The 19,565-nt window shown below is 35.1% G+C and overlaps 1 protein-coding gene across 5 annotated transcripts in view; it reads left to right on the top strand.

Moving 5' to 3' along the window:
* The first annotated feature begins 384 nt into the window (after positions 1–384).
* LOC131164415 (uncharacterized) overlaps positions 385–19,565 on the top strand; it is a 60,907-nt gene continuing 41,726 nt past the window's right edge. For 2 of the 5 annotated variants that reach the window (XM_058121580.1, XM_058121582.1), the window contains exons 1-6: positions 385–1,265; positions 2,559–2,614; positions 5,089–5,147; positions 5,329–5,400; positions 7,285–7,368; positions 12,395–12,502. In XM_058121580.1, coding sequence (XP_057977563.1) covers positions 535–1,265; positions 2,559–2,614; positions 5,089–5,147; positions 5,329–5,400; positions 7,285–7,368; positions 12,395–12,502 — 1,110 coding nt within the window. In that variant the 5' untranslated portion in view covers positions 385–534. The remainder of the gene's footprint in view (positions 1,266–2,558; positions 2,615–5,088; positions 5,148–5,328; positions 5,401–7,284; positions 7,369–12,394; positions 12,503–19,565) is intronic. The other 3 variants (XM_058121581.1, XM_058121584.1, XM_058121583.1) reach the window with 3 other exon arrangements.

The raw sequence follows: 19,565 nt of genomic DNA, 5'->3' as shown, positions 1-19,565 counted from the left end.
ATGCAAATTTGCTTAAAATAATTACCAAGTATTTAAATTCTATTTTGCTTTGTCTCCCATCGAATCATGTGACATGTGATCTACCATTGTTTTGCTATAAATTATCAAAACTTGCCTAATTTTTTTTCTTTTCTGAATAACCTTCTCTTCTGGTTTAATCCCTCATTTACATATGCAATAGGGAAATATGAATAAACAAATCATTATAATTTTGCGTTTTGCATTTTTATAATTGTTTTGAATTCTATAAATAAAAAATGTAAATTATTTTGAACGATTATACAAATCATTATAATTTTTTGAAAACTAAAAATAAAAAATAAAAATAAATTTGCATAATTAAAATGGTCTTTATATTTTTCTTTCTTTAGGATATGTGCAATTGGAGTACCCGATAGATGCCTCCGGGGTCTGCTTTCATGTCCTTAAACAGACTCGTTGCATCTCCTTTTTGAACTTCGCGGGTTTTCGCATTCCAGCCCAAGACCCATGCAATAAACCCTAGAAAAATCATTGCCAACACTTCACCCTGTCATGCAACTCTCAGAAATGCGGGCTCTGCGGACTCTCTACTCCCAGAAACACCTTCTCAACCCCACCAGACGTACACCCGGGAAGCCTTCTTCCCTCGCCCTCTGCAAATCCTCGCAAAATCCCCATGTCCCCCACCATCGCACCAGACTCATTCATTCCACCAGCGGCCGCCACAGTGAAGAATCGAGCCCCAAAGTCGATGGCCCCAAGGGATGGAGTAGTTCAAGTTCGTGGATTATTAATAATAACAGTATGGAAAGTGATGAAAACGCCACTATTTTTACTGTTTATAATCCCGTCTCCGGCCAGCTAGCAGCGCAGAGAGGAATAGAAGGAAGTGATATTCAAGAGCCGGAGCCGAATAGTTCAGAGAAAGGTGAGATTTCGCGAGAAAGATCGAATGGGAATTTTGGAAAAGTGAACTCCGTTGGTGGGTATCGCGAAATTGTGCGGAATAAGAAGAAGGGGAAGAGTAAGGTTTGCTGGGTGTGTGCAGATTGTGGGCATTCGGATGGACAGTGGTGGGGAACGTGCCGAGCCTGCAATAGCGTGGGCACGATGAAGCAGTTCTCCCCAGGGGAGGATCGTGGTGGTGGGGTGTCGACGAGCGGGTTTGAGGTGTCAGAGAGTAAAGTGAGGTCGTGGCTACTGCCCCAGCCAGACAAGATGCGGCCTATACGGTTGACTGAAGTGAACCGGGGAGATGATCAGTTGGATTGGCGGATCCCTTTGTAAGTTTTTTGTTGCTGGTAGGCTTTACAATTTGTGAATTATGCCTTTTAGTTTATCTGTCTTGTTGTACTTTTGTTTGGAATTCAGATTTTCTGCAGCAACCGACATTATTAGAGATTGAGTTGGAAAAGAAGAAAATGATGAAGCTATAAAAGAAAGCCCTGAAAAGTCTCGGAGAACTTAGTATCACACTCAAAAATCACGAGAACAAGAACTGAAGCAAAAATTAAAAACCATAAAAAGAAAACTAAAAACTGAAAACTAACAATGTTAATATTTCTAAAACTAAAATGAATCAATGACTTGATTGCTCATGTTTGTCCTTGAATTAGATAACAATTAAAAAATGTTTAAAATAATAAAAATACAAAAAGAACACAAATTACAAATATTATTATAAAAGTAGACATTATTATAGTTATTTTCTTAATTACTATAATTCAGAAAAAAACAAAAAAAACTAATGTTTTGATGCAGCGAGAACAATTTTTTTTTTTTTTTTCATTTTAAAGAAAAATTTTGGATGTCTTTATTTTAATTATGTTTTAAATTCATGCAGTCATTTTATTTAATTATTTTTAAAAATTATGTATAAAATGAATGATTTAATTCCCAAAAATTAATCATTTGGATATTAATGAATTCTGGCAACTGAAAAATAGTTTTCAACTTTTTTTTTTCTAAAACAACTGAAAACTGAAAAGTGAAACAAAAAACTAGCAATGTGAACAAGTGCATGCTGCACATTGTCATAACCTGTTTCTTCACTGTATATAACTAAAATAGAAAACATGAATGATACCAGACATCCCCTTTCGGCTCAAATGACGAGTAAACATAATTTCTTAAGAAACAAAAGAGGAGAGGAGACAGCATGTGACAGGTCTCTAACAGGGCAAGTACAAGCTCTTATATTTCCATGCCACTTGACTGGGCTACAATTTGTAAAGGCTGTGTTGGCAATGTACTGATATTGCTCTAAAACATAAATAGTTGGTATCTATTGTTAGTCTTACATTGAAATTTTCTCATGCTTGTTACATGAGATTAAATGTTGCCCTTGTGCCTCATTTGTAGTTACATTTTGATGTACAAAAGAAACCAAATTCTTTATAAATGAAATGTGCTAGATTGTCCATTAAAATTGCTTTTTCATTATGGTACATAATTGAAAATTTCACACCATGCCGTTGATGAAATTCTTATGCTATATTATGGAATATATGCATGATGGTTTTCTTTACTATGTCATGCCAAGTGTTTGGTTTGTATATTTACGTTCGGTATTTTAGGCCTGGACTCTTTGGAACTGAAGTTGCTAGGGTGCTTGGTGGTGGTCTTGTCCCAGGTATTGTTTTTGAATTCTGATTGGGTTTGGTTTACTTGTTTATATTCTTGTGCTTATTTTTTGTATGGCATTTACCTTCAACTGATTTATATTTAGTTTGGTATTACTTTTAGCTTTACGGTCTTTAACCTGAACCTAAGTTGTTTGCTAAAATGCAATCCATGCTAAGTTTTAGAAAATGTTTTGCTCATGATTATCCCTGTCTTGGTTGCTTGTGATGGATGTTTTGAGTAGGATGCTCTTTAGATGCAGATCTTTAGGTTATTTGGAGGGTTATTGTTGTAGGTCTGTGTTTCCCATCATCAATTTGTTAATGACACAATTTTGTTCTTCAGTTTGTTAATGACACAATTTTGTTTCTTAAAGAAAGTTTAAAGGTTCTTAACAATGCCCCAACTGTCTGCAGATTTTTGAGGTTGTGTTGGATCTTAGGATTAACTTGTTTAAATCTAGTTTGGCTAGGGTGAATATGAGTGTGCATGTTCTCCCTCGTTATGCTTCTTTGGCTGTTTGTAAAATTCAGGATTGGCCTTTGACTTATTGAGGTCTTCTGTTGGGAGGAAATCTGCTTTAGTTTTCTTTTCAGGATCCAGGAAGTACAAGTATTTTTCTTTAGATGGTCGTATTACATTAATTTCAGTTTGTCTTTCTAGTATTCCCATTTATTCTTTATACCTTTTCAAGATTTCTTTTAGGGTGGTCAAGTGTTTGCAGAAGTTGATTAGAGATTATTTGGAAAAGGGTGAGGGAGGAAAGAAAGAGTCATTTTGTGAGTTGGGACATTATGAGGAAGCCTAAATCTAAATGGGGCTGGAGGATATGAATCCCTTTGGCATAAGGTTATTAAGACTAAATACAGATCCCATAGGAATGATTAGGATGCTAAAGAGAGGGGGGGGGGGGGGTGGGGTTGGATTTTTCTCTTGCAAGTCCTTGGAAAAATTTTCTACTTTCCCTTTTTTGACTTAATACAGGGCGGGGGATGGTTCTAATGTTCCTTTTTGGGAGGATGTAGGTGGATAGGGTACAGGCCCTTTTTGAGGCTTTCCTTCGTTTACTTGATCTGTCAAACATTCACGATGCCCTTGTTCTACATTTTTTGACACTAATATTTCTTGAAATCTTGTTTTTTGGTAGTCTCAGTGATAGGGAGGTGGATGAATTTAGTTCCTCAAGTTATCAGTTTCAATTTTCTTAGGACAAGAGAGTTTGGTATTTTATAGTTTTAGTGTTTTCTCTTGTAAGTCACATCCTTATCTTATTTCATCCCTGTTGAATTATTGAGTAAAATTGAAAGACCTAGTCACAATTATAGTTCTCTCCAAGTACATAAAAATGACCATGTTACCCGTACTAATTCACACATGCTTATTAACACAGCAATAATGCACAGCAGTAACATGATATAACCACTGCAATTATTAACACTTCCCCTCAAGCTGGAGCATAGATATCATATGCTTCTAGCTTTTTACAAAGGATTTAACCTGAGCACCGCCCAAGGTTTTAGTGGATAAATCTCAAGTTGGAATTCAGACTTAACATGAGTCATTGTAATGAGCTCCTGCACAAGTTTCTCTCAATAAAGTGAAAATCAACATCAAAGCTTCTGCGCAAGTTTCTCTCAAATAAAGTGACAATCAACATCAATGTGTTTTGTCTGCTCATGGAACATTAAAATGGAGGCAATATGAATATTGACTTGATTATCATGGATCAGCTCCATAGGCGGAGAATGTAAAAAACCAAGTTGGAAGGCCTAGGCTCCTTTTAAGGTTAAGGCTTTTTTTTGGTGCCTGATTTTGAATAAGGTAAATGCTACTAACTGTTTGTGGGGGAGGAGGCCTAATAAGGCCTTATCTCCCAATCTCTCTGTGTTTTGCTAGCAGAGTAGTGAGACTGCTGTCCACTTTTTTTTTGCGATTTTCTTTAACTTGGAAAAATTATAGAATTACCTTTTAACATTGTTAACAATGTTGGGTTAGTTGAAGCACTGGGGAAGACCTGTTTCTTATTTGATTTTGATGTTTTTTCAGAAGGAACAATGCTAGAATAATATGCTTTGTGCTTTAATGGCCATGTCATGGTGCATTGGAAAAGAATTTGATAATTTTTCAGGGAAAACCCTCCCCAGGTGTTTGCTTTTGAAGATGGTGGTCTTCTATGCTTCTCTTTGGGCTTTAGTGGCTGCTGCTTTTACAGGATTTCCAGTGTTTCATATCCAAAGTGACTGATGATCCTCGTTATATTGATTTTTTGTAACTACTGTTGTGTTCTTTTGTAGTTTTGTTTTTTCATTTTTTTTTGCACGGACGTCTGTTCCTCTGCTTTGTGCATTGTTTCTTCCTCCAAAGCTTTTCTCTTCTTATATAAGAACTGTCTTTGGTCAATGCCCCCTTCCCCTACTGGTGCTCTTGTTTTGTGTCAAGTCGGATATTAAGAGCCTAAATTGCTGTTTATCTTTTTGGTTGTAGGTTCATTGGTTCTGGTTGGTGGTGATCCTGGTGTTGGTAAGAGTACGCTGTTGTTGCAGGTAATTTCTTTTTCTAAATGACTAGATTATGGGCTTTGCTTTGAGCACATCTGTTTGAGTTCAAATTCTTTTCACTGGACTGCTTATGCAATTGAATTTCTAGGATTCATTTAATTTGTAATTTTCTTCTTTCTTGTTAGTAGCTCTGTACTGATACTGAATCCTAATTTTGAATTGGAAGATTGCTGCAATGATAGCTGAAGGATGTGGGTTTAATGCACCAGCGCCAGTTTTGTATGTTTCTGGTGAAGAGGTTAGCACATAACTGCTAATTAAGTAGCCCTTCAATCATGCCTTCTGACATCCACTTCCTAATTTTTTGTTTGGGATATTTGCTCATTTTCATGTCCTAAAGTTGTGTTGACTGCACATGAAAACAAAATTATTCAACTTCTATATCATCCTAACATTGCTTATTCTTTTTCATTAAATAATTTTTTATATTTAATTTCTAAAATTGAATCCAATAAGCTTCCATAGGCACTTCTTTGTGGTATTGTGGTCTTACGATTTAACACAATTTAATTCACTTTTAGAAGTTTTTTGTCACATTTTTATTTTGAACAGGGAAGCTTGCTTCAAATGCTCTTTTAATGAAGAAGATTTTTTGTTTCCTTGTAGTTTTAAAAACCCTAGAATTTGGTGCCATAACAAAGTTACATTTCTTGGCTAGAGCTAGTTTGCCATAGAGCTCTGTATATGATGGGATTTCAAGTGCATTTGTTTACACTTAAGAGGCTCGATATAGAGCCAGTTCACTGAATGGACTCCAAATTAAGAGACTGATGCTGTTTGTTTACTTCTCTGAATATCCTTTGAACACCTCTAATTCAGTCAGCTACAAAATTGTTGCTGAATGTCATTCCGATGCTTGTGTGGCCGTGTACCTCTCCCTTTTTTCTGTCCCAGTTACAGATCAGTGTTCTCCTGGCAAGCAGCAGTTCTGCATAAATCCAGAATCAAGGCGGTTATACTCCTTGCAAGCGTGAAAGAGTACAGGAGAGCCAGAATCATGGTGGCCCTCCTCTTCCTCACGCTGGCCTCTCAGTTTCTAGCTAATTGAAGTCTCCCATGAAATTGATGAAAAATCAATGAAGAGTAACAAAACTGACAAAGAAATCAGTTAGGGCTATCAAAATTTGGGGTTGGGTCTCCGCTGTTGCTGCTGCTATTGAGTATGTATTTCCAGCATATCTCCATGGCCAGCTGCTGTTTGTTTTTTGGGAGGGGTGGGTCTAGGCAAGAAGACTCCAATGAATAACACAAATCAGCAAAAAGACCACCTCCAAGGGAGAACAGCCAGAACAAAGAACACCCAGGAAAAGAAAGACAAACTGGCAATGAATCTCATGGCCTACTGCTGTTGCTTGATGATGAAATTGATGGAGCTACAAATGATCCCGTCAATTTGACTTCTCATCTTTATTTTTCTTGAATATTTTCAGCCTATTTTTCATTTCAAGTCCCAAATTTGTGTTCAATATTTTTTTATTTTTACCGAATTTTTCTTGAAGTTGAATTATTGTGTGTTCAGATTTTTTTATTCTTATTACTTTTTTTTTTTTTTTTTTTAAATTTGAAGAAAGCAATCAATTTTCTGTTCAATTTGGGTATTTATGCTCTTGGATTTTTATACTCTTATTTTTTTTAAAAAATTACATTCAAATGTTCACTAAACAAGTTATGCTTTTTCAGCGTTTAGGGGTTCAATCAACCTCTAAATTGGCTCATAAAATTCAAAGGTTCATTCATTGTTCAGCACTTAATGCTTAATTTTGTCAAACACCTCCTTTTTATACGAATACAATGGATTTCAAAGTTGAGCATTTACACATATTGGATTACTACATCATTTGATTGGATAGCTTTTGATACAGCAGGAATTTCCCCATCCCAAGTTTGTTATCCAATAACATGAATTTGGCAGATTTCACAAATCCGAAGTTTTTATGAAATCTCATCTTTTAAACAACTCCTTGTCCAAACACACCTTTGGTTACTTCAACTTCAACTGCTGTTAAGAAGACTGCAATTTTGGTTTGACTTTGCCTGTACAGGCATCATTTGGTTTTACCTCTTCACGATAGGAGTTCCATAATATAGTCTAATTTTTTTCTCCCAACCATCCGAGTTGCAGAGTGTTGAACAAATTGGAAACAGAGCAGACCGCATGAAGATTGGAACAGGAGAACTTTTCCTATATTCAAGTACTGATATTGAGGTGCATGCTTCTTGACATCTTGCTAGCCTATCATTATATCCCTGAATTTTGATCTATATCACTTGTTCTCTGAAATTTGTCTGATTATATTATTGAGTAATGTAGTAAAAGTCTATTCTTGAAAGGTTTATCTAAATTATTTATTTATTTATTTCTTTTTTGTTAGTGTCATATGAGAATGACCTTAATGCCAAGTAAAGGAGCAAAATATTTGGATTAAATCAAATTGAAATGATTGCTGATGCATCTTTAAAAAATTTCTTTGATGCTATCTTTTCTCTTGAAGGAAACAAACTATACCTGCTCTATGCTGAGGGATGTGGACCATAAGATGATCAAGAGAGCATCAATGGAGTCTTCTCGCTTCAGTCATATAATGTCTATGTAAATGGAGGATAAGATGAACTTGAAGACAAATGCTAATGGAGCCTTCTGTTCAAAGTCTTGTGTTGTCTAATGTCTAAGTCTTCATGAAGAATTAATGCTAACAAATTGTAGTAGGTGAGGAGGCTTGATAAAGCAGTTGGCCTAGATAATTGTATGATGTGTTTAGCTTCCAATGAGACAAGTGAGCGTTTGTTTCTCATTGTCAGTCAGCCACACAACCATGGTGAAATCTTTTTCTTACAATTTTTGGAAATGCAGTTATTGTCTTCATGATGTGGGTGAATTTTTGGAGGTTCTTGACATGGTGCTAGAGTCTTAGGGATCATTTGGAACTACTTATGCAGAAGTGTTTTTCAGAAAAAAATGTTAAATTTAATAAGTGTTAAATTGGAAGAGTGTTGAAAGTTATAAGTGGTGTTTGGTTGTATTTAACATAAGTGGTATTTGGATACATACTTCTATTATAGGGTTCTATATGATTCTTTTTAAATATATTTTAAATTACAAATATTGATATTTTTTAATTAACATTAATAATTATTTTAATTAAAATTTAAATATGTTATATTAAAAAATAATATAATATTATTTTAATTAATAATAATCTTGTTATTAATGTATATTTGTAACATATTACTATCATGTTAAATCATGATACAAATAATGTTATTAATTGAATTTAAAATTTTAATTTATTTAATGTTAATTTAAATTAATATATAGTTCTTATTCAATCTAGAGTTGAATTATAATAACTAATATGTATTTTGAAATATATTTAAAATTTTAATATTTTTATAATTAAAAATTTAAATGATAATTGTATTAATTTTATAATTAAAATTTAAATATTTTCTATTAACTCAAATAATTTATTAATTAAAAATAATCTTGTTAGTAATGTATATTTATAACATATGATTATCACATTAATTTATGTTAAAAATATTATTAATAATTAAATTAAATTATTTAGTTTATTGAATGTTAATTTAAATTTATAGATGTTTTTTTATTCATTCTAGAATTTATTATATTTTTTTTAATAATTAATAAGTTGTAGTACATAATAAAATAATAATGATTAATTTTTAATTAATAATTTAATTAGTAATTATGTTAACTATTATTCTTAATTAACATTTGAACATTTTTATTGAGTAAAATAATATAACATTATTTTTTGATTTCCAATAATCTTGTTCTTAATTTATATTTATAACATATGATTATCATATTAATTTATGTTAAAAGAATATTATTTATTAAATTATTAAATTATTAAATTTAATTTTTAATATTAGTTTAAGTTAATAGATGGTTTTCCTTCTTCATTTTAGAATTTAATTATGTTTTATTAATAATTAATATATTATAATACATCATAAAATAATATATGATTATCTTCTAATGTATTTTTTAAATTATAAAATAGCCACTCAGTTTTCTTGTATTTACAAAATTGACCCCACCAATGAAAAGTGCCGCTTATAAGTGGCCAAAAAAGCTATGATAGATTGCTTCTCAAAATTCATTTGAATAGTTCTCAAAAAAGTGGTTGTAGAAAAACACTTTTTTGTAATTAGAGTTTGCCATAGTACAAGCCAAACGCCACTTTTTTTTTATTTTATATATTTTATAAAAGTGCCTATTTTAAGTGATAAGTGTTTTAAGCACTTTTTTTTTTCTAAGTGCTCCCAAATGGAGGCTTAGAGATGAAAGGATTTTTGAGTATGTAGAGAAAATGGATTAGGGATATCTTTCCTCAACTGCCTTTGCAGTTATTGTCAATTGTGAACCCGAGTCTTGGTTTAAAACATGTGTTATACAAATTGTCCAATTGTTTTTCTATCTTTTCACTGGTGTTGATGTCTTGACTGCCATGATAAATTGAAGCTTGGATGTGGATGCAATGAAGGATATTGCAGTGGTGTCTGAGGATGTTGTTGCTCTGTTAACCTCATGACTCAATAAGTTTACTAACATGCTTACTCTATACAAGTGCTTGAGAGGGTTTCCAGGTTAAATATGAATCTTTATATGAGTGGGCTTGATGATCATAACTTAGAAAAGGGTTTTCTATCTCACTTTGCAGTTGCAGAAGGGTGCATTGTCCATAATTGACCTATTTCCAATTTAAGTGTTTTGTCAGGAGGAAAACTTAGAACTTATCCATGTAAAACCTGATTGTTGAGAAGGTATGTAACAGGTTGGATGCTGGGGGGAGGGAGGGGGGGTGATCTTTTTTCACTTTAAGGGGTCATGTTGCTTTAGGCTTCTTTGTTCTCCATCCATCTACCCTTTTTTTTTTTTTTTTTTTTTGGAATTCATGTGCAAATGGCTCATAGGTGATAGAAGTTGACAAGAGATTTTATGCGATTAGGGGAGAGTGTGACTAGATGGATTGTTTGGTTAGATGGGATAAAGTTTGTAGGACAAAGCCTGTGGGCAGGTTGGGTTTGGGAAACCTAATGTTTAAGAACAATAGTCATTTGGACAAGGCATTCTGCAGTGTGAGGTACATCATAGTGGTTGGGATGCTAAGGCACTTATTAATGCCAATCATGCGAGTCCTTGGACATTTTTTTTTGCAAATTTCCTGTCTTTTGCTTCCATAGGTTGTAGTTTTGCATTGGCCAAAGTTACTCATTGTTAGTAGGTCAAGTTTCACATTGGCAATGTTTGAAGCCTATCAAATTGATCTAGTTTTGGGAGGGTCAATGGATTGAGGAAATGCTAATTTGTGTGATGCTTATCCTTGTCTCTTTCACCTTTTAGTTGCCATAGTGCCCCAATCAATAGACATTTGATCTCCAAAGGGAGTGTTCTCAACGAAAGGATTTTGATTGAGAGAGAAACAGGGAACTTTTTCCAATTGTTAGGTGTTTTGATTCCTTTCATTCTTCTTCTTGGGACCTTGGATGCTTAAGGAAAATTTTGCTGTAAGCCATTCTTTGATTATGGGTCTAATGATGTCTCTTATTTGGAAAGCTATTGTTCCTTCCAGAATCAAGGCTTTTAGATCTGTGTGGTCTTTAACAGGAGTAACATCAATGATCTACATAAAGAAGAGGGCCATATAAAGCTTTTTCTTCAGATGTGTGTTATGTGCTTGCGAAGTGGTGAGATGAAACTCTCATATCTTTTCTCATTTTTCATTCTCTTAATGCATGTTAAACAAACTTTTTCAAGTTTTTGGGTGCTTTGGGTGTCTCCTCCATTTTGAAGAGCTTTTTACTCCAGAAATTATGAGCTTTGATTGTGGTAATGAGGGGACACTCTTTGGAGATATTCTACTTCTGCTGTGGTTTGGTGTATGTTGTTGGAGCAAAACTCTGCAATCTTTAATGGGTAAGTGATGTCTCCAAACTTGGGGTCGGGCAGGGTAACTTTTTGGCTTTACTTTGGCACTCTAACTTCGGCATGTTTAAAGGAATGTGGTTGGTTGAAATGAAGATAGGTTGGAGGGCTTTGTTACATTAGTAGTTGTTCTATTTTTCTCTTTTGATTTTGTTTAATGCATTCAGATATCTTGCTCCTCCTTTTTGCACTCTTTTCTTTGCCTTAATAATTTTTGTGGAAAACGTCTTTGGGTTTTGGCAAGAGCAAGAAAGGTTTCATGTATCATTTTGGATGCCCTAGGTTTCTTGCGGATCTTTTTTTGATCATTTGATTCATTCTTCCAGGCCTTTTCCTCGTTACCTTATTATTTGGAAGGATAAAGTTCCCTCTAAAGTCAAGGCATTTATTTGTTTGGTAGTTCTTAATGCTGTTAACACCAACAATCTGTTGCAGAGTTGGATACCTCTAAAGCTTTATTTCATGATTGTGCATTTTATATCTTGAGAGTTCTATGACTTTCTCTTTTTTTTTTTTGGTGGCATTGTTAAGTTTCTTGGGGTTTGTTGACTAGGTTGTTTGGTTTGTTTAGAGTGATTTGGGTACATCTGGACTCAGGGGACAGATTTTTGCTTATTTCAGTTTTCAAAGGAGAAAAGATGGTAATCAATTATGCAAGTGTGGGTTTTTGGTGTTCTGTGGGGAATTTGGTTGGAGAGGAATGCAGGAATCTGAAAGGTAGTGGTTTGCTGTTGTCTTTGCTTCGCTAAAGGATTTGGTTCTTGGCTTCTCTTAAGGCTTTTTCTGTTATTTACTTTAAGGGGACTTGTTTCTCTGATTTTCAATGTGGTAAGTTATTTTGTGATTTTATTTCTTTTTTCTTCTTAGTTGTATCTTTTGTCTTTTTAGAGGTTTTCTTATCTGCAGCTTTGTATATTCTTTTATCTCTAAATGAACTTCCTTCTTTGTTTTATTTAAAAAAAAAACTGATTAAATTGAAAACACATCTTACTTTAGAGGAAATTAATTTTTCATTTGCTATTGCTGCAAATATTTATTTCAATTATTTGTTGTGTGCATATTCATAACATAGAGCCGATGCATGGTAACTCCTTTCATTTCAAGCATATCCTAATTGACTTAAAGGTTCAGCATTTGTTGCTCCACAACATTGGGAGATTAACATATTTTTGAACAGTTAAGAACGTAAGGCATAAAGTAAATTGAGGATAAGAATTTTACTCTGTTTTATTACTATATTTATGTATGAAGCCTATTTAGTTTGTTTGCTTTCTTTCAGGACATACTAGAGAAGATTCAACATGTTTCCCCTCGAGCATTGGTTGTTGATTCCATTCAAACAGTTTATTTGAAAGGAGTGACTGGAAGTGCTGGAGGTCTATCGCAGGTTTTAACTCAGATTTTTACTAATTCTTTATTTATTAGTTATGGATGAATGACAGGGATTGAACCCGTAAATGGTGGATTCCGAATACGTTGCCCTGATGCACTTGACTAAGTCTGCCTTTTTTTGGAATTATGTTGTGCTAAACATTTTCTGTCTTGAAGTAACCTATTTCTATATTATGCAATTACTTTGTTAAGTAATGCTGATTGGCATGGTCTATTGTCACAAGCTAAGCTTGTTTAGGGCATTATGCTTGCCTATGACTGCTTGTCTTGTGTACAAGGGATGGGTAATCATCATGTAAATAGTAGTGCAGGTTTTGTTCTTTGAGTAGGATAATTCCTGAGTAAAAAATGAGAGTATGACTCCTCGATTAATTTGATATTTCCTAGTGTCGAAGCTAGAATACCGTAGTAAGCTCTTTATAGCTTACTGTGACTCTCCTTTGCTTTCATGTTTACTAACTATTTCCACTTTATATGCAATTGATGTTTGTGAAATTGTTCATGCTGTGAAACTGCAGTTTATTTTCAACTGACTAGTTATGCTAGTGTGCCATAACTGGTGCTGCTCAGCCCTTCACATGGTGTGAAGTGTTCGTCTTGTGACACATATCCTACTTTCGCGGAGTTTTCACTTCCTTCTGAATTCAAACCCGAGGTTTGGAATTTATTGAGGAAGATTTAAATCTTGCGTATGTATACAAGACCATGATTGCTGCTGATCATAAAGGAGGCTGATAAAAATTGAACATTGCAAACAAATCTTCATTGGTTCTTGATCCCAAAAGGCATCATGACAGATATGGTTGTGCTCCAGGTTGACAAAGGACTATTGATCTCATGGATATTGATGGATTGAGCAAGAGTTTATTCAAATGAATTGGAAGGGGCAAAGGTTTTCTTAGACAAATGTTGGGACTTGGTTTGGACTGCCTTGCCATGTTGTGAAGAAGAGGGAAGGATTCATAGAGTTCCAGGGTACTGATGAGAAAGCTGTGGAGCATTTGTGCAGAGAAGTAGGGAAAACTGCTTTTTATGCCTGGTGAATAGCAGCAGTGGTAGAAGATGGAGCATTTTATTCCCGTGTCACTACCCAAAGAAAATGTGGAGGTTTGTAGAGGAAGTCTTCTTATGGTTTGTGGAGGATGGGAGGGCTTCTTCACCTTAAGATAGAGGAATATTATTTAGTGAGGACTCGGAGGCAATTGTGGCCCCACAATAATATGGAAGTGGGGGAGGTAGAGGGTGGGGTGATCAGCATCAACTCTAAATTGTGTCTCATGTGTTGAATTTTTAGAAAGGGCATCAGTTGGAAGATTTGGTGGAGGGGGTGAGAAGAGGATTTCGAGGAAGGTGGTGGAACCTAGATGTTTGAACAAATTGAGTTTGAAAGGTTCCCTCTTGTTTTAGGGCTATGTTAGGACTATTGAATAAGAGTAACTTTCCCATTTGAGTTCCCTTTTCGGGAGGAACGTAAAAGGTTTTGGAGGAGGATAGCTGTGGGAGAAGAGAGATGAAACTCCTGTTAGATTGGTGATTGCAAAGCCGGGGCTCCATTGAATACAGTACAGTGTAGCACTAGCAGGTCTTCCAAATTATCTGTGGATAAAGAAGTTTTTTGATCTATCAGTGTCCTCCTTGTGGTATTCGTGGAAGCTAATGAAGATTGGCCTTGCAACAGAGATGGACAGGCAAAATAGGGTAATCTTTCACGGGGTGTAGCTGGGGCAGTGTGACAAGATCGCAGCAGGTATGGAGAAGTAACAGCAGAAGAGCCAAACCATGCTATTGTTGAAGTTGAACCAATGGGTGTTCTTGTTCTTTGCAGTTCATTAGGCATGGTGGAGCCTGAGGCTGGTTATTGGGGGGTATATCCCAAACACAGCAGCAGATTACCAGCTGGCTGAGGTTTCAAGCTGAGTTGAGAACAGGCTAAAAGGCTTCAGTAAATCCCCATGGGCGTCTATTGTAATTTTTGAGACTCAGGTGATGGATCTTCTTTTGAGCTTGGAGAGAAGTTGGAGAGTAAATATCAGTGAAGACAGGAGTAAGAGTAGAACTCCTCATGGGAGGAGGGGGAGAGAAATCAAGTGACTAGCTTGGTTAGAGAATATGAAGGGAGAAGTGACACGGAGGGAGGGGTTGAAGGAAGGGGGGAAGTGGGCATGAAGTCTTAAGGCAAGAAAATAATGAATGGTAGGATAATTTTGTGAATTTGAGAGGCCTCCATGAACCTGACAAAAGAAAAGTGCCGAAGGGTTTCTTAAGGAGGTGGAAACCTGAAGTTGTCTGTCTTCAGGAAACAAGAATGGAGGATAACTCCAGGGGATTTATTCAGTCTATTTGGTTTTGTAGAAGGTTGGATTGTACTTCTCTTGCAGCTTGAGATATTTTAGATTGGATCCTTGGGATTTAGGATGAAAGGCAGGTCAATAATATTGAAAGGTGGTTGAAATTTACTTCATCCTTTGCTATTTTTAAATTTCAGGATTCAATGAAGTGGTCTTCTTTGGGGTTTATGGTCCTGCAAAAGATATGAAGGGGGAGAGCTTCAGGAAAATCCTATTGAGTAGAGGTCCTTGTGGAATAAGTAGGTTACGCTTAGGGTACTTTTGTTTCATGGGAGGCTTGGGTGGGTCCCTTCACAAGCTTGCTCAGGCTAAGGGAGTTAAAATGCATAAAGATAAAAAACTAAAAGAATAAAATTTCACCTATGTCCTACTAGTTGCTTATTGATGGCAGGCTGAATCAAGGATAGGAAGTTTTCATGCCCAATCTTAACTAATCTTATAAAACCTTTGCCTGCTAAATAAATGCTCCTCATTGTATAGGATGGGATTTTAACGCTCTCTGATGAAGTATTGCACAATGAAAGAAAAGGGTGTAGAAGGACAACTTCAACCATTAGAGAGTTTTCCCCTTTTGTTGATGAGATGAGCTGACTGACTGCCCAAGAAGGAGGACATGTTTTTGATGGCCACTTTGTCCAAGATTGACAGGTTTTGGTTTTGAAAAATTAGGAGGACATGTTTCCTCATATTTTTCTTGAGTGTCCCCAAGACTGTAAAAACAAAGATAGCCCTATGCCTAGAGATAATAAATGTTGTTGGTGTGTATGCTCCCTAACTAGACGTCGTAGAAAACCTTAAAAGACAATTTTGGGATGATATGGATAGTATTATACAAGGGATACAAGAGCTTGAAAAAATATTTATTAGAGCTAATTTCAATGGACTCATGGGAAAGGATAATAAAGGTTATGAGAGGATACATGGAGGCTATGGAGATTGGGATAAAAATGAGCTTGGTAATATGATTTTAGATTTTTCCATGTCATATGATTTGGTTCTAATGAATACTTGCTTTAAGAAAAGAGAAGAACACTTAATAACCTTTAAGAATGGACAAAATAAAATCCAAATAGATAGATTTTTTCTTAACTAGGAGGGGGTATTGTTTATCATGTATGGATTGTAAAGTTATATAGGTGAAAGGTTGACTACACAACATAAAGTCCTAGTATTAGATATATGTACTAAAAAATGGAAGAGAAAGAGCAATGTAAATCAATGCAAAAGAACTAGATGAAGGGAGAAAATATAGTAAAATTTAAAGATAAAATGACCAAAGAGGGTAATTGGGCAATAGGGGATAAGGTAGGTGCGAACACTCTTTGGAATAGGATGCCTAGCTCTATTAGAACGTTAATACTTATAAATAAAACAAAAAATTTTCAAAATTGTAATTACTATTGTGAAATTAAACTTATGAGCCATACGATGAAACTGTGGAGAAGGGTATTTGAATAAAAACTAAGATTAGAAACGAGGGTCTCAAAAAAATAAATTTGGTTTTATGCCTAGGAGGTTGACAACAGAAGCTATTGATCTTTTAAGAATTAATGGAAAAGTTTAGGGAAAAGAAGAGAGACTTATATATGGTTTTTATTTTTGACCTAGAGAAAGTCTATGATAGAGTACCTAGGTGTCACGATCCCTCTTCGGTTGTGTACTAGGGAGATCTTGGACTTATAAGGAGAGTTTGGGCTCCAACTAAGTGAGGTGCCTTTTATAAGACCAACCCACGAGGCTAGTGGTACAAAACGGACAATACCTCACCAGAGTTGGGCCTAGGAATGTTACATTTGGAATCAAAGTCTTTGGGGGGTATTCTTATATGAGTGGATTCGTCCTGGGGCGACTATCATGTGAGTGGATCTACCCAGGGGGTACCATCATGTGAGTAGATCCTACACAGAGGTGTAAGCCACTTTGACGAGAACGTTAGAGATCAGACGAGAGGGCTTGTTGTAGTCTCATATCGAATGTGTACTAGGGAGATCACGCTAACAATGATGTCAGAAATTGGACGGGAGAGTCTGTCACAAACTCACATAAGATATGTACTAGGGAAATCATGCTGACGAGGACGTCAGAGATTGGACAGGAGAGCTTATCACGATCCCACATCGGATATGTACTAGGGAGATCTTGGGCTTATAAGGAGGGTTTGGGCTCCAACCAAGTGAGGAGCTTTTTAAAAGACAAACCTGTGAGGCTTAGTAGGCCAAAGCGGACGATACCTCACTGGAGTTGGGTCTAGGACTGTTACACTAGGGAAGTTCTATGGTACGTTTTTGAAAAGAAGGATGTTTGCAATTAGATATACTTATGTCATTAAGGATATGTATGATAGAGTAATGACTAGTGTTAGGACTATATGAATAGAGTCTAGAGAATTTCCAATTATAATAGGTGTACGTCATGTTTCTACCTTGAGCCCTTATTTTTTGCTTTAGTGGTTGATGAACTCACTAGGAATATTCAAAATGAGAAACCATGGTGTATGTTGTTTGTCGAGAATATACTTTTGATTGATGAAAGTAGGAGTGGAGTAGAATCTAAGTAGATCTATGGAGAATGCCTTTCGAGTCTAGAGGTTTTAGAATAAGTAGAATTAAGAAATAATATATGAAATGTAGTTTTAGTTATGTAAGGAGGAATATCGATAATAGGATTAAACTTGATAATTAACAAATTAATAGCACTAGAAGATTTGATACCTTGGATCTATTATGCAAGCAGGAGGAGAAATTGAATAGGATATAATACATAGAGTTAAAGCAAGTTGGATAAAATGTAGGAGTGCTTCGGCGTGTTGTGTGATTGTAGAATACCCTTAAAATTAAAAGGAAAGTTCTATAGGACGGCTATAAAACCAGCCATGATCTATGGATTCGAATGTTGGACAACTAAACAACATATCCAAAAAGTAAGAGTTTTCACAATGCGAATGCTATGGTGGATAAGTGGTACAACATTAAAGGATAAATTAAGGAATAGACATATTCGCACTTAGTTAGGCATGGCACTGGTAGAAGATAAGACAAGGGAGGTGCAACTTAGATGGTTTGGCCATTGTGTTGAATAATTGGGTAAAATGGAAGGCCTGAACTCGATGATAGGCCTCTCCCTCTATTTATAATATATGTCAAGTACAGTAGGAATGACAATAATACCCGTACTAATGACAATAATACCCGTACTAACTTACACTTATTACAAGCGAAACTCTAACAATTAATAATAATGCTAAATGACTAAATAACCATTAATACTCCCCTTTAAGCTGGAGCATACATATTATATGCTTTTAGCTTGTTACAAATGAATTTCACACAAGCACCTCCCAAGGCTTTAGTAAACAAATCACCCATGTCTAGCACTAACTTACTATTGGGACTGTTGATTTAGGTGTAATCTCAAGAGGGGGGGGGGGGGGGGGTGGAATTGGGTATTTTAAAAAATCTTTGAAACTTATTTAGCAATCAATCCTTATTTCTATGTTTAACTAATTAATGACTAGAATTTGATGTTGATTTGAATTACTAAATCAATGAATTCCTTTTTACCCATTTAAGTGCGTGTAAAGTTATTCAACATACACAAGCAAGCTGGATATTGAAATACGATGCGGAAGATAAAAAGGATAAGGGAAAAGAGAATGCAACCGCGATTTTACGAGGTTCAGCCAACCTGGCCTATGTCCTTGCCTTGAGCAACTCACTCAAGGATTCCACTAAAATCCCTGCTCCTTAAATTGGGATGGAGCTTCCCTTACAATTTGCTGCTTACAAGAGGCATAACTCCCTCCTAATCCGCTGCTTACAAGAGGTACAACTCTCTCTTAATCCGCTGCTTACAAGAGGTACAACTCCCTCCTAATCCGCTGCTTATAAGAGATACAACTCTCTCCTCAAACCCGGTTCACAAACCAAACCATGAATACAATTTAATCTACAAAACACTCAATGTTGCTTCAAACAAAGTTAGTCAGTACAATTCAAAGGCCTAGTACATAATCATATGATAAAACTTGAAGCTCAGTATGAATGAAATGATTACATCGTTTTATGAATGAAATGCTACAATACACAATTTCCCTCTTTAACCAAAACTCCCAAGTAATGATATATTTAAAACCCTTTGGAGAATTTTAGGTTTCTTAGTTCACTTTGCAAAAATGCACAAATATATTTGATGTGAACTTATTAATAAAAACTTTGTCTTGAATATTAAATCAATCAAAATCACAAAGCTTTCTTTCAAATATTCAATCACAACACGACCTTTGCAATATGCAAATATATATAGATATGCATTCCAAAGATCAAAAACCAATGTAATCTATTTCAGAAAATATCCTTTAACAATATATGTATTTAAGAACTCCAAGGATATCTAATCAAGTGGATTTGTAATATTAAAAGTATCGAGTTTTTGAATGGAAAAACTCACTTGAACCTAAAATATTTAATCAATAGCTAAAGCTCTTTTCAAGTGGTAATCTTATCAAAGTGATTTAATATATATATATATGCACACTCAAGATCAACCTCTTAATACTTAATCAAAAATAGATTTTGCAATAATAAGCTCTATGAACAATATATATATATTCTTGAATCAAAAAATATTCAATCAATAGCCAAAAAAAATAACTTTCTCAAGTAATGATCTTGTCAAAAGCAATCTTTATATGTTTATGCACACTCAAGATCA

This window comes from Malania oleifera, chromosome 9, assembly GCF_029873635.1.
Source record: "Malania oleifera isolate guangnan ecotype guangnan chromosome 9, ASM2987363v1, whole genome shotgun sequence".
Taxonomy (NCBI): Eukaryota; Viridiplantae; Streptophyta; class Magnoliopsida; order Santalales; family Ximeniaceae; genus Malania; species Malania oleifera.
Note: the sequence above shows the minus strand (reverse complement) of the source record. Positions and strands in the feature narration are given on the sequence as shown.